This window comes from Bombus fervidus, chromosome 3, assembly GCF_041682495.2.
Source record: "Bombus fervidus isolate BK054 chromosome 3, iyBomFerv1, whole genome shotgun sequence".
NCBI lineage: Eukaryota > Metazoa > Arthropoda > Insecta > Hymenoptera > Apidae > Bombus > Bombus fervidus.
Genome location: NC_091519.1, coordinates 14,270,322 through 14,284,893, shown reverse-complemented (window position 1 = coordinate 14,284,893; position 14,572 = coordinate 14,270,322). Strand labels below are relative to the sequence as shown.

The following is a 14,572-nucleotide window of genomic DNA, read 5'->3' as shown; positions in this document are numbered from 1 at the left end:
ACATGCCACTGTTGACTCGCGATGTTTGTAATTATCTTGTTGATATCACCTTGTTCTGCATCCGATGACATCACTGAAACAAACACATAAGATGAGGCCTTGTTAGTTACGATTATCAGTAGCACCAAACGTTTGCAAATATCCGAATCTTGTGTGATCATCTGCTAATTATTATCGTTACTTCCAACCATTAACATCTACAGCCAGTTAATAATATTTCAAAGTAAACGTAAAAGATATATATTTTATGTGACGCGTAGCTATAACAAAGTCGAAGGAAGATCGTTTCGCGCGATTCTCGCGAAACTGCGAACTACGATCTGCTCGATCACCTTCCTCTAGCTCAAAAACTAAACCCAACAGGGATTATGTAAGAGCACGAACGAATCAGTCGGATGAGAGGCAGAAAAAGTACGATGAAAGGAACGGACGAAGGAATGTCCGACGATTTACAAACGTACAGGGTGTAAAGCGAAAAATTGGATGCGATATCTGTATCTTGGAATTTATACATTTTATACATTTTATATATATATATATAATTGGACGATACAATTGCAATTTGAAACGATATCCTGATTGAACGTAGTGTTGCAAATCCTTTGACAATAACGCATATTTCAATGAATATTTTAATTAAAGCTAAAAGTTTAAGAGCAAAGACGAATGTTCGTCGTCGTACGATTATTTATGTACGTACACGCTTGTATAGGTATGATTTATTAATACATATACGACAGGTGAAAAACATATTTTTACATAAATTCTGTACGAGAAATTTTCTATCTTAGTTTATACTTATAGAATTTACATCGCAGCGTAACTATAAAATATCTTAAATATTGCTTATTTGCAATTCATAACGTAATGTGTTATTCAACATCGATCTTCCGACGGTTTAACATTCACACGGACGAGGTATCTTTACAGTTGTTCATGACTGTGCGTTTTATGGTGTATTAAAAGAACGTTATCCGAATCAAACTGTTTTATAATGTTCCAATTGCCAAATAAATTACAATCGGCATAAGTTTAGAAATAATTACGGTATAGTCGCATGGATACAAAATATAGTAATATAAGATTACGAGTTTAATTTGATTTTACATACAGACGCATATATGAAATCTTAGAACGTTCTTGTTCAAATTATTTGTTTTTCACATAGAATATTTCGGATCTCATCCAGTAGACCTTAATTTACGCTGATACAACAGTGCGTCATTGGAATACGTAAAATATACCAGTAGTTAAGTTTATAATTGTGATAACTTATCTGAGTAACGCAAGCGCGACATTGAATTCTTTGAAATAAGAAAATGTACATTGCAATACGTTTATAATTACTTTTTCCTAAAGTATATTCAAGTATGTTGATACGTTGTACCACCGACAAAGATGGATATAAGTTCAATGTAAAGTAAGAATATCAATTGCAGTGAAAAATACCAAAGTATTAAAAACTGAGAACATAATCGCGTCCCTGCTATGATAATCGTACCATATAACATACCTATCATGCATAAATACACCACTCTCGTATATCTAGTTATTTAATTGTATATCAAATTCTCAAATTCATATCAATAATCCTATTTAACGTTTCTCGTGTATTTCGCTACGACGATGATAATTAAACAGCGGATATTTATGCAAATTCGTATTCTCAGGAATATCATTTAAAAAGGCGGAATCCAAACAGATAATCATCCTATTTGTTAAATATTATAATAAGTATTATATTTTAGATATTTTATTTTCGCATATTATTTACGTTTCATTGTTTTTATACTTTCGAATTTCATAAAAACCGCGGTCTAATGATAATCTTCGCTAATTTCCTACTTAATCTGATTCACGAAAATTGCAAGGAATTCGTTATCCAATATAGTATCCGTTTCTTCTGGCTCCAGTTTGGTCTCCCTGACACGAGCTACTGATATCTACGCCTCCGCGAAATTAAATTGCGCATCGGCCGTTCCCCACAACACGATCACGAGATCGTAGATCCTTCTACGTCGCCTAAGATTCGAATTACGTTACAAAAGACAACAGCCTGTGCGATGACCAGTAACGTAATTATATCCGTGGTAAATGTTACATCGGACTGCTTCGTGGTAATTACAACATCTTGTCCGTCGAATCTGTGTTGATTCCGTTGGTTGGCTGGAAAGGTTGGTAGCGTTAAAATCGGCACGATCCGTTAGAGGAGCGCGTGCGTGGATACATTAACCTGCGACATGTCAAGGATACGAAGACTACGCCTCGCGATCACAGGTATCCTGGCCCGCAGGACCATACGATGCGAAACAGATACGGATTTCGTTTTGAATGAGTTTTTGAGTGGGGCTACGATGATGAACAGACTGGAGGTGGAGGAGGTGAGAAAGGAGGGATCCGCGTGTCGATTGGGGGGAGGACAGCAGTGGAGAACAGCGATATATGAAGGCGAAACCCGCGCTCCGCAGACTCAATAGCCCAGAGACTCCACGTGGTGTACCGTCGAACATCGCGAACCAGTGTGCCACCACCGTGAAACAAACATTTTTCTCTTTTTTTTTATTCTCGTCTTTCCTTCCGCCTCGCTTCATTAAGCCACGAAACCCTCGTCTTCGATCCTTCTGCCACGCTTTTCTACCGTGTTCGAGTTTCCCGTTACGCCGGATAAAACACCGCGATAATCGTGGCCGGCGATCGAGGTGATAAGTTGTTACCATTGTCTTCTTATTTCGAAAGGATCCTTTGTCTTTAGACGAGGGGGAGAGAAAGGTTGGGAGAGGGGGAGAGAGAGAGAGGGCAAGATTTCTTGTGACCGGTGATCGTTGATCGATATTCTCGGGAAATGGTAGCTAGCTTCCGATGAGAGAACAATCCGCTGCTGACGTTCGTTTGTTGTGAAGAACGAGAACCGGGGTGGTAGATCGAAGGGAGGACGCTGTTTCTTCTTTGTTCGACCGTCTTGCCTGCGATATCGAGAGGAAAATGGGCAAGGGTTGGAAAGGTATGTCGTTTATTAACATCTTAGAAAAGCGATGGCGAATCGAGCACTAGTCACGCGTCGAAATTGTTCAAATTATGGTATACGATGGAACGTGATATCGCGAGTATACGTAACGCGCACGTATTCGAAAAGCTTCAAAATTTACGTAATCTATGTAATATCGACAGAGTATCGATACAGAATTTCGAATCGACGAAACGAAAAGCTACTTTGTTGCGCGTTCACAAAATTTCGTAGCGTGCTAAAATTGATTCCCGTGTCATCGATCTATCGTCATTGTTTTAAGATATAATCTAATCGCTATGTGAATTACAACGTAACGCGCTGGTGTATATCTCTTTCCATTCGCCATTTGTTTCTAAAGGAATAATAGCAATAGTTAATTGAATAGATTACATGAATCAGAAAGATCTATCGCTCTATCAGAAAGGATTAGATTGCACAATTTACACTCCAACTTCGTCTATTTCGGTATATGATTCGCGATAAATTTAAATTCTTATTAGTAAGACGAGCAATGTACACGATGATCGTAGAAGAAAATACATTTGCTTACGATCGTCAATGATTCTTTGATAAATGCGCGCTTCTGGATAGTGTTTCCAACTATGCCGATAGTTCGCACGCATATGGACGATATCTCCGTCTGTTGGTTCAATAATAAATTGATTTCGTTGGTTCGATGATAAATAATAAATTACACGGGAAACGTTCGTGTCGTTTCAGGATACGCTGATCGTTACGAAAGAATTTCAATCGGTCCTTATTCTGTGCAAATTTTGATACCGTCGATGTGTAAGAAAATTTTCTCGCCACTGTCATTTCTTGCTTTTATTGCACGTACTTTCTTTTCGTTATTTTACCGGCGAAACATATGCATTCGTGTGTTTTTATTTTAATTTACAACGTGATAATGGTAATGTTTATAATGTAAAATGGAACTTCAAAAGCGACAAATGTCTTTGCAGTTTTTTAAATGCAAATTGCAGTACGTACAATTACCTTAGAATATAATTAGGTTTCTTTATATGAAATCGCGGTATCATTATGTCGTGGTATCCATTATGTCAATTACGTAATGACAATTTAGCGTGTGTTGCGATCGTAATAGCTTTTAACTCAACATAATATTCGTCCAACGATAATCGCAAAAACAGAATTTCAACAATGTCGCCCCACTGAAAAATTTTCGCGCATTCTGTTTACACCTTTCCCTTTGTTTTATAGAACGCAGCGGCTTTGCGTCATCTGTCTCATTGACTTCTGTTGCATAATTACTCTCCCCTCTCCGTTAACAAAAAAAAAAAAAAAAAAAAAAAAAAGAAAGAACAGAAAGGTAACGAAAAGAAAGAAAGGAAAGCAAACAAGTACAAAAACGTCGGCATAATGAATTCATACTTGTATTTGAATGATCGATACACCAACAGACAAGAAGACGGGATTTCTTTTGTTAAAGATAACAATCATCGTAACGTATGCTTAAAAAGACGACACCGACAATGACGAATATTCGCTTGTGTTCGCGCTCATTTGTTGAATACACTACGAGATTTGACGTTTCAATAAAGACGGACAGTGAGAAACGTCTTCCATGTCTTTTCATGCGTTATTTAATTACCAACAAAATGTTACAACGAGAATGCAAAAATGTTGCCCGACGATGTAATCCGAATGGTCACACGTTATTTTCTTGTTCTTCTTGTTCGTTCTGTCCAGGCGTGAAAGATTTCGTCGGCCTCGAAGAGGTGATGAAGTTCGAGTTTCTGTTGAAGCTGTTCGCCGAAACCTTGGGAACGTTTCTTCTGGTGCTGATCGGCTGTGCATCCTGTATCACGTGGACCGCGGACAATCCTCCGACGGTGGTACACATCGCGTTCACCTTTGGTCTGGCTGTCGCCAGTTTAGCTCACGTAAGTCACGTGTTCGATACATAATCATTAATGTTATGCTAGGAAAGATAACGAGCTCCGACCGACTCGACAAACGAAATTAACTGTTACCGCACCGAGAGCCGTGATATAACTTTCATTTCATGATTTCGCGTTCAATTACGCGCAATGGTATAAAAAATATCGAATATTTTCGGAAGATTGAAAAGTAAGATTGGTAGAGGCGTATTTTTAAATAACGAAGGAAAATAAATAGCCGGAGCAACTTAGTCCATTATGTTGAAACAAAATATTTCACGTTTCCCAGCGCTGATAGTCTTGCTAATTATCAAAGTCGTTGATAAGAAGATTTGCTCGATATGAACACGAGTTTAGCAAGGTAATTTGGCTTCTCAAACGTAGAACAATTTGATAAGATCTATCAATTTTTTCAATGTTTATCTTATGAAACGGTAATAATTCGATTTATCTGATAAAATAAGTAATTTTACCAAAGAGATTTAAAATTCTTTCGAACCTCCCCGCGTCTTACCATGATTTTAAGACATCTTTCCTTTACTTTGTTCTGTCGTTTACTTGTAAAATGCAAAACAATAAAAAATTTGAAACTTTCGCATAAATTGATTAATACGAAGAAAGATAAATAATGATTTGCCGAAATTTCGGCAGCCCACGCGCTCTCGAGTTTTCCTCGTGGTGAGTATTACTCACGTGATAAATCGTTTGCCACCTCGCATTTATCTGATTTCATTGAATGGACAAAAGTAATCGTGTTCTTCATTCGTCCCATAAGAATCATGTACTTGGAGCACACGATGGTGGGGAAGAGAAAGAAAGGGGGGACTCCATTCACCTTACTAAAACGTCACGCCAGGTGAGGTTTGACGAACGGACCGTTTCCATTGCTCTCACTATCGTTCGTTCATTCGTACGCGATGCTTCATTTTTTTTTTTTTTTTTTCTTTTTTCAGTCGATTAGCAAATTGAGAATTAATTTGTTTGGTCGATAAGTCCGCACGTGCAAATTATTCATCGTTGAAATCGAAAGCGATCAGGCAAGGTCTTAAAGTTTTACGATCGATTTTATATTTCGTTTTCTGTTAAATCGATCGTACCGTTTTACAAATTATCAAGAATTAGTTGAATTCTTGAGATTTCATGATCGTATTTTTCACTTGGCTTTAAAACAATTTTACGAGTATGCCAATCGTTAGAAACTGTTTTTCGGCGAAACGAAAAGATCTTTTCAAAGTTTTAATATTATTCCAGATAAAACGGTAGAGATTCTTCGTGAAAGTAAATGATCCCTGAGATCAATTCAATTGAACGTCGAGATCAAAGACTGGCGAAAAATTATATTGCAATATGTAATAAGCTTTCGTTAAAATCTCTTTATCGATTAACCCAGAAAGTAAGATAATATTTGAGGTAAAAGCTAAAATGGCTCAATAATTGGATATGTACAAGTATAATTAAGAGATTCGATCTGAAAAAAGATCGCGTTAAATATTTACTTTCTGTTCATATTACATACATATTTCTTTTTTTTTTTTTTAATAAAATTCGCTTATGAGAAGCCAAATAATAATCACCGTGCGGATTACTTTTTATTAAGAAATTTTAATCATGTATTTTCTCGTAAAAATAGGTGTTTATGAAGTACATAAATCGTTATTATGCAATATTATCGAACCACTCTTTATTTTTATTTCCATCTTGTAAATTATATTGCACCATAAATTTTTAGATTTAATCAATTCTTTTTATTTTTATTACACGCATCTGCATCAATCAATGATAACAACTACAATTCTTTTGTAACTTCGTTCCTTGTACGATCTCTTCCCACAAGAATTATTTAAGAAGTTTCGCGTAAAAACGTTGAATGTTGGAAAACCAACGCGTTCGAATCTCTCGTATATTTGTCTGATTTTCATCACGAAAGAAAGCTAATAATTTAATGAGAATATTTCCTGAAAATTCTCTAGAAATCTTTTGACTGGCAATTTATCGTTTGTTTCGAAAAAGTGTAACGCTTATTGTTGATCGACTGGAGAAAAAAATAGGTCAGACGTTGGTTGCAAGTAGCAGACAGCAGAGTAGAGAAGTTGAAGCGTAAAGTACCGAAGCGAACAACCCGGCGAGCAACATTTTATCGTAACATGTGCCATTAAACGAAGTAAATCTTTTTTAAACGTGACTTATTTTCTCTTTCGGAACATTATTTTCCTCTCTGCTCAATGCCAACTTTCGCAACTCGTTTCAATCTCCATACCAGCAAAGACAATTCGACGATAAATTTCACGCATCTCTGACCCGTCCCTCGATATCCGAATATTTCTCATTTTTCAAATTGAATTCTCCAATGAGAATCTCTCGTGTTCGAAAAATGAAACGTTATCGCTAATTTCTGTAATTTAGTTTCCCTCTGAGTGATAATTGTAACGATAAAATCTAAGATAAATATGGTACACAAAAATCGACGATGTAAAACTAGACTATACTCGTTGCAATCTGTTCCGAATTGAAACGAATTCGTTCAATCTGGTAGAGACGACAAGCAAATTTTTCATAAAACATAATAAAAGTTCAAAAATTGTAATATGTGGTACATGAATGGTACATGAACAGGTTGATTGCCGTGCAAATTTCATATATATATTTTTTTTTTTTTTTTTAGGATCCGCGATAGATTAAAATATACCACATCGTAACATTTAATTTTTGCGAAATACTATTTACCTGTTTTCTTTTGACAATGTTATCTAAATCATTCACATTCTTGGAAATTTAGTCCATGAAATTTGTTGTCCACGAAAAAGTTTAGTGGAATTTATCTTATCTTAATCGTTCTAAAAAATTTAGTGACCTGGATCATCATCGGTGGTCACCGTGATAGCGAACGTATTAAAAATATCAATAATTCTAAGAAGCATCGACGAGAGATAAACCCGGCGTGTTAGCGTAATCGTTGAACTAGGCGTAGGTAGGTTGAACACGTGGGAAGCAGCTGGGTCCACGAAATCAGTAATCTGCGAATTCGATTCCTTTCTGAAACGTTTAGCAACCAGACTGCCTGTCTCTTTCTCCTTCTCCGGTTCGATCTTCACCGGAAGGCATGAACTACAAACGAACAGGCTCTCTTTCCCGCGAACACGCGCGTCCAACCACACGCAAGCCGAACCTTACTCCACATTCATTAACATTTCAAAAACAAAAAAAAAAAAAAAAAGAGAGAAAGAAAAAGATCATTCAAGCAAGGAACAAATCAAGCCAGCGTGCGTCTCAATGGCTGACATCGAGTTCTCTGCGAGATCTGTCATTACGAGGATTTAGAATAAAGCTAGTTCGCGTAACCGTGAGTCTATATTACATAATAATCGAGTCTATAATGGTTCGTTCAGAAAGAATGATAAATTTAGATCGATCGAATGTCGTTCGGCGTGTTCCTTTTAAGAATCTATTCAACAAAGGAACTGTACATCGTCTACTGTACAGTGTCTATTGGACGTATATTTTGTCATTTAAAAATACACTTTCAGTCGTAATTTAGAAATACGATACGCCAAACGTATAATCTCAGACGGATGACTTGTAACAAACTCAAAATTTCATACTGTCTAAAGAAATAGAGACTGCGGATTTTTCTGCAAATTCATATTTGTGAGAATGTAATTTAAAAGAGCAAAACCTCGCTAGAGAACTGTTTTACCTATGAAATATTAAAAAAAAAAAAAAAGCACTGATACTTTCATATAATATATTTCGTATATCCTTTCATATAACGTGCATTCCGTGCAATTTTGTATTTTCAAATTTCTTACGGATGCATAAAAACTCGCAGTCTAGATACATACGTTTAAAAACACTTCGAAAAATCTTTTTCCACTTTTCCAAATATTTCTTTCCGACTTGTTTTACTTGGGAACGTAATGCGATGTAACTCGAGCTAAGCTAGCGAATCATTCGAATTATCAATTCAGTCTCTTCTCCTTTATCTTCTGGCGTTCCTGTGCGGAAAGTACGGAACGACGATCGGACTAGTGGATACTTTGAAGTATTTTGCGGTTAGACCATCCTTAGTTCAGGTAGTCGGGGTCTGTCGGTATTTACCCGTCTGCGTTTACTCTTGCGACGTTAACGAGTTAGTGGAAGCGAACGGGCAAACGGCAAGGTATAAACGACATTAATCGAACGCTTTAAGGGTACTTTAATATATACAATTTCGTACATTCGTTTTTGCTTCATTTTTCCATTATGCGAAAGAAAAAGTGATATACACTTCAAATACTCATTTTTATAAATTTATAAACGTAAAGAGTGTGGTAACTTTTTAATGAAGTTAAATTATATTAAATTACATCGTGGAACATTTATACCTCGCCCAATCAGTTTCCATTCTGCGATCATTTATCACAATTATATCCACGACTTGGCCGCGTATAAATATAATTTATATAAATTTGAAGCATTAACACGCTTTACCTATGTACGTCCTTTATTGCCTATGCTCTCATTGTCAGCAATGTAAACTCGTATAAATATCTAATGACAAATATGCATCGACTATCGCTATTGCCAAATAACACGTGATCATGATACGAAAAAATCTACGATGGCTACAAATTTATATTTGTACTTTTGCTCTTATATAATTTTTTATTTATGTAATTTTTGTAGCCACGCGAAGGTATTATACTAAAAATGGTACGAAATTTCACATACCTGAATCTAAGTAATTAATATGTACACGCGCTATAACAAACACAATGGTGTACGAATATTTCTTGTAGCCACTGTATATCGACACGTAGAAATCACTATTTGTTATTAGATTAACAGGCACAAGTACGCGTCCAGTTTCCTTCTAACCAGATGTAAGTTTCTCCAGGTGGTATAAAAATGTCATACAACCGAGCTAACAGTTAGGCGGTACAAAAAGGCAAAAATATTTTTATACGCAGAGTCTGGCGCGTGTGCAACGCCTTTTACGCATACGCGTTACGTATGCACACGCGTGTATTCCGTTTTACACGTGACGTTGGTTGATCTCAGAAAGCCGCCGGCACGTTGGTAGAAGGGTAAATAAGGCCGCTGATTCGCCCAAGGGGATCTAACTCTCTGGATGGTGCAATTCTGCCCTGAAGGCTCCGACAACCTACTCGAGACCGCTGACTCGCCTCGAACCTCCGATCGGACTAATGTGGCTCTTGTTCTGTCTCTTTTAATACTTTATTTTCCGACAGCCTGCACGCTGCAGATACGCCTATTTATAATCCTCTGTGTCGTTCCTCCGTGTATTTTACTTCGTCGCTCGTTATCTCGCAAGGAAAGGTCACAGTCGTTGGGTCATCGATTTTCATAACATTTTTCCCGATGAATCATATTTTGTCATTTTCGTCAATATTTGTTATTTCGAAAGATATTAAAAGTGATCAGTCCATATTGTGGACACGATAAATTTCTATCAATTCTGTGTTCATAGGACGGGCAAACGAACGTTGCTCGCTTTAATAACATTTTTATACACGACGATGGAGGTCGTACACGAACCGTAGAAATTATTCCGCCACGTTGTATTCCCTATTGTCAAATTCACAAAAGTCAACCAGAGTTTCACAAACCAGCGGCGAATTATGAATCAGAGAAGATGCAAAGAAGATAATTAGATATTCTTGGTACGCGACGAAATTAATGTTCGATAGGTCAATTCTTTTTAACGTTGACCAAGTATGTCTGCCGGATAATGTGATAATATTTTGTTGAAAATACTTGTGTTTTTCGTGTTTCTACGATATGCATCATCCTGTACATTGTATTTATATAATGTAACGAAATGACAGTAAATTTAAAGATAAGGAAAAAGATTAACAAAAAGGTGAAGGAAGATATTACAAAATAAAAGGACCGCGGAAAACAAGTTACAAAAGGGGGAAAAAAAGAATTTATTGATCGTGAGAGATTTGAATTCGTGATAGAGTAATTCAAGAACCTATCGCTCTACCACATTTTTTTCTTATAAAAGAATGTTTATTTGCCACATAAATTACAACATTGTAGCAGTGTTTCGACTGCACATTCAGCTGTTCGCATGATGCTAAAAAAGAAATCTACAAGCACGTAGGTCATTACAGATAGCTGTACATTACATCGGTATTACACGAAAGAAAAGTACGCAAATGAACATATCAACATGATGAACTCATGGGTCAGACTCACCACCTTCACTGTCACAGCTATTTTCATTCGTTCGTTATCGTTGCCCGACGCGTTATACATATTTAGTCGTCGGTACATTCCTTCGGTTTCGTAATTGTTATTTACATAATTTCATTTTCGGTCGGGTGTACTTTTGCGTTCGATCTTCCTCTGTTCGGGCGGTCGTGATCTTTCTGTTTGCTCTTGGCTTTCTTCGATTTTTTGCCTGACTTTGGTTTGTCAATTAGTCCTTCGGCTTAGCGAATCGAAAGGGAACGCGATATTTCGACGTTGGCAATTATCACGATTCTCACATTATGGGACGTGGAATGGGTACAGTGAGTCACGCTGACTGAAAGAGACGATTTTCGATACATAGGGCGTAGTGTAGCTTTCTTGCGCATTTACATACGTAAATTTAAATAAATTCCTTTCTTTTCTTTTTGCGTGATGCGTTTGACAATAAGAAAGGTCCGAAAAAGAACGAGCGAAAAGGAAGAAAAAAATAAGGTACGAACGTCGAAGGTGTCGGCGATAATTTGAATGCAAATCATACGTTTCCCGCCCTGCATTATGCGCCATTTGTCGCAAACGAACGAGGAGTTGTCAAAGAAGAAGACGTTAACATTGCATAATCACGTTGCGAAGCGTAGAATGAAAAATGTCGAGGATGATTCCACGGGATACGATCTCGACGCAGCTTTGCACATTTGCTTCGAGCTTTACGAGTCGTGCAATTAGTGAGACAACTCGAGGCGTATGGTAAAAATCCGAGACGAAACGGTTAAATTCGATTGGTTCTGCTTGATAATGAATCGTCATTGACGACAAATGTTGAGAAAAACGCCACTTATTAATCTTCCATCGCGACGATACGCGTGCGAGAAGCGTACCCTGTTATGGACAAAGTAAGTGCCCACTTATGATTAATGCCCTATGCTGAAATCATTTTCGCGTTTTCAGCGGATCTGCGTGCTTTTACGGAGCCGTTCGTGATTTTAACACGATCTGCATTTTCCCAAACATTACGCGAATACCTCCAGAAAATACAGTTTCGCTATTTCTCTGAAAGATTTTTTAAATTCGTCGGTCTCGCGAGAAACGTCACAACCGTAATACACCGATCTTGATCAAACTCTACAAGAAAAACTACAAGAAAATTCGTTTATATAAGTAATATATCAAAAACTGTAATATTTTGTCACTGTTGTTAAAGCGCATTCAAACAGAATGCTGTAGTTTCGTATGAACAAATAGAACTTCGTGAGTTAATTTGGAGTGCCATTTCAGATAGAAAATGCCTAATAAGTCTATGCCCATTCGCGGTCAGACCGCAAGGCAATATTGTACTTTACGCTGAATGTACATACAGCTGTAAAAAAAATGAAATGTTATTCGCCATCCGGAGTATAAGAAATGTTTACACACTGTCACGTCAGATGAAACGAAAAGAGACACATAACGCGTAACACCTGCAACAACTAACCCAGGTAACGTCATCACGCGTGCATCAGATAAGCGATATTTCACTTGCGTAATTCGAGGCGTACACTCCTTAGCGAACAGCAGACCATCATCACGAGCTATCGTTTGTCACGTTTTAGATACCTCGTATATCGTTCACCTACCTGCGCCATACGATGACCCATGTACGTTGCGGGAACACGTTGATAATCCTTTAAAGCCATTTCTTAACGATATCATAGAACTGCTATGCGATGCGTGACGCGCGTGCGACAGGCCGCAAATTAATAAGCACGCTTCTGTCCAAGACAGTAGAATCGACTATGGTTTATGGTTTGACTCCGGTAAAACGGAGAAATTTAACGAACATTCATGCAGGACGATAATTTTACGTAGAATTCGTTGTGCCTGCTTGAATTTTGCAACTTTGTTGCGTGGGCATTTTGAAAGAATTGCAGCACGATGGTTGAAATTAATTACTACCAATTTTCAGTTCTTTTCGTTTGCGTAAAAGACAACGCTTCTTTTACGACAGTATAATTAGCTAACTGCAACAGTCTATGATTTGTGACACGTTTATCGTTATGTGTCTAGTAAACCAAACGTCTTACAGATGTCCAGATTCGTTACGTAAGAACTTGCATAGACTAATTTCTAGATCTGGACTGCTGAATTTTTTTGACGATTCGATTAAGAATACAAAAAAAAAAAAGGAAACACAGAATGCTTTGTACGAGAGGATAATCGTGATACGTACGTGATTCCTTGTTTCGTTTGAAATTCGCGATAAAATCGATCTTGTCGTAACAGCTTTACATATATCCTTCGGCAAATATTAGAGTCATCTTGCTGGAGGTCTTTTCGGAGGCCTATGAGAGAGACCGCTCCCTCGTCTCGAGCTGTTGTGCAACGTGATCCAAGAGTGAAAGATCATTGTCCCGCATGATCGTACATAAACCTTGCAGCTCGTGTGCAAGTCGTGCACCCTAATTATGCGGGCAGGACCACCGTCGTACTCTGCGAATTTTACGAAGTACGAGTTAGTTTCTCGTGCGAAAACCTGGAATCTCTTGCACAATAATTTAGTAATTAATAGCATCGACAGATTCGCGAACGACAAATCGACAGGTTATAGATTGCCGTTTTAAAAATAATTCTTGCAATTTTACAATTGTTTCATCGAACGTGACAATCGGCTGACTCGTAGCTCGCAAAATCTTCGCGTTGTACTTACTCTGCTTGTAATTTGGTTAATAATATCGGTTCAATCGTACGAAATAATTGTTATAATTAACGTTTACTATGACTGAATAACACGGTAATTAAACGATGTGTTCGAAGCTGTATGTACGTTGATCGTATTCAACAAGCTGAACGCGATAAAAGTTTCACGTTCTGACAAGAAGATCTGACGCAAATAGAACTTCTTACGAATAGCAAAAAAGAAATACAAGATCAGAGGTTATAGCGTTCAAACTCGAAAGAAATCTGTCGAAACGTGCTTCGTTAATGATCGGATTAATATTCAAGACGCGTACAAATTACGTGTTTACGCGTCTGAAACATATGATCGATCGAATACAGCTGGCAGTTACAGTTAAATGCGACACTCATGACATTACGGTAGATTTCTATGTACCGTAATTTATTTAAGAGAACGAGAGCCGAGGCAAATCCGCGAACGCTCGACCAACGTATCCTCGGGCTGTGGGTCGTAGATCACTACGTGGGTCACGAATCTCAATGAAGTAGAACATTTTATCTCGTCTAAACAGTTGAACGGATTACATATATCGTTTAGAGACAATTTCCTCGTATTTTACTTGACGAACATCTTTCAATTTTCAATCCATCGACATCAACAAGAATGTCGAATACATACCGAGACTATTTATCTGAAAAACGAGCTTTGTTATTAAAGAAGAACTTAATAAAGCTGAAGTTTCCTTGTATCTTCGTAACAATCCATCTGCGAACGAAAGAAGCCGGCGCGGTGCGTCAACCTGGTTTCAGCATCTCA

The 14,572-nt window shown here is 37.5% G+C and overlaps 1 protein-coding gene across 3 annotated transcripts in view; it reads left to right on the top strand.

The window, feature by feature from the left end:
- The window catches only part of LOC139985414 (aquaporin AQPAn.G), a 33,802-nt gene that overhangs the window by 12,709 nt on the left and 6,521 nt on the right, over positions 1-14,572 (top strand). For 2 of the 3 annotated variants that reach the window (XM_071999824.1, XM_071999825.1), the window contains exon 3: positions 4,718-4,911. In XM_071999824.1, coding sequence (XP_071855925.1) covers positions 4,718-4,911 — 194 coding nt within the window. Of the gene's footprint in view, positions 1-2,453; positions 3,002-4,717; positions 4,912-14,572 lie in introns of those variants that run through there. The other variant, XM_071999826.1, reaches the window with a different exon arrangement.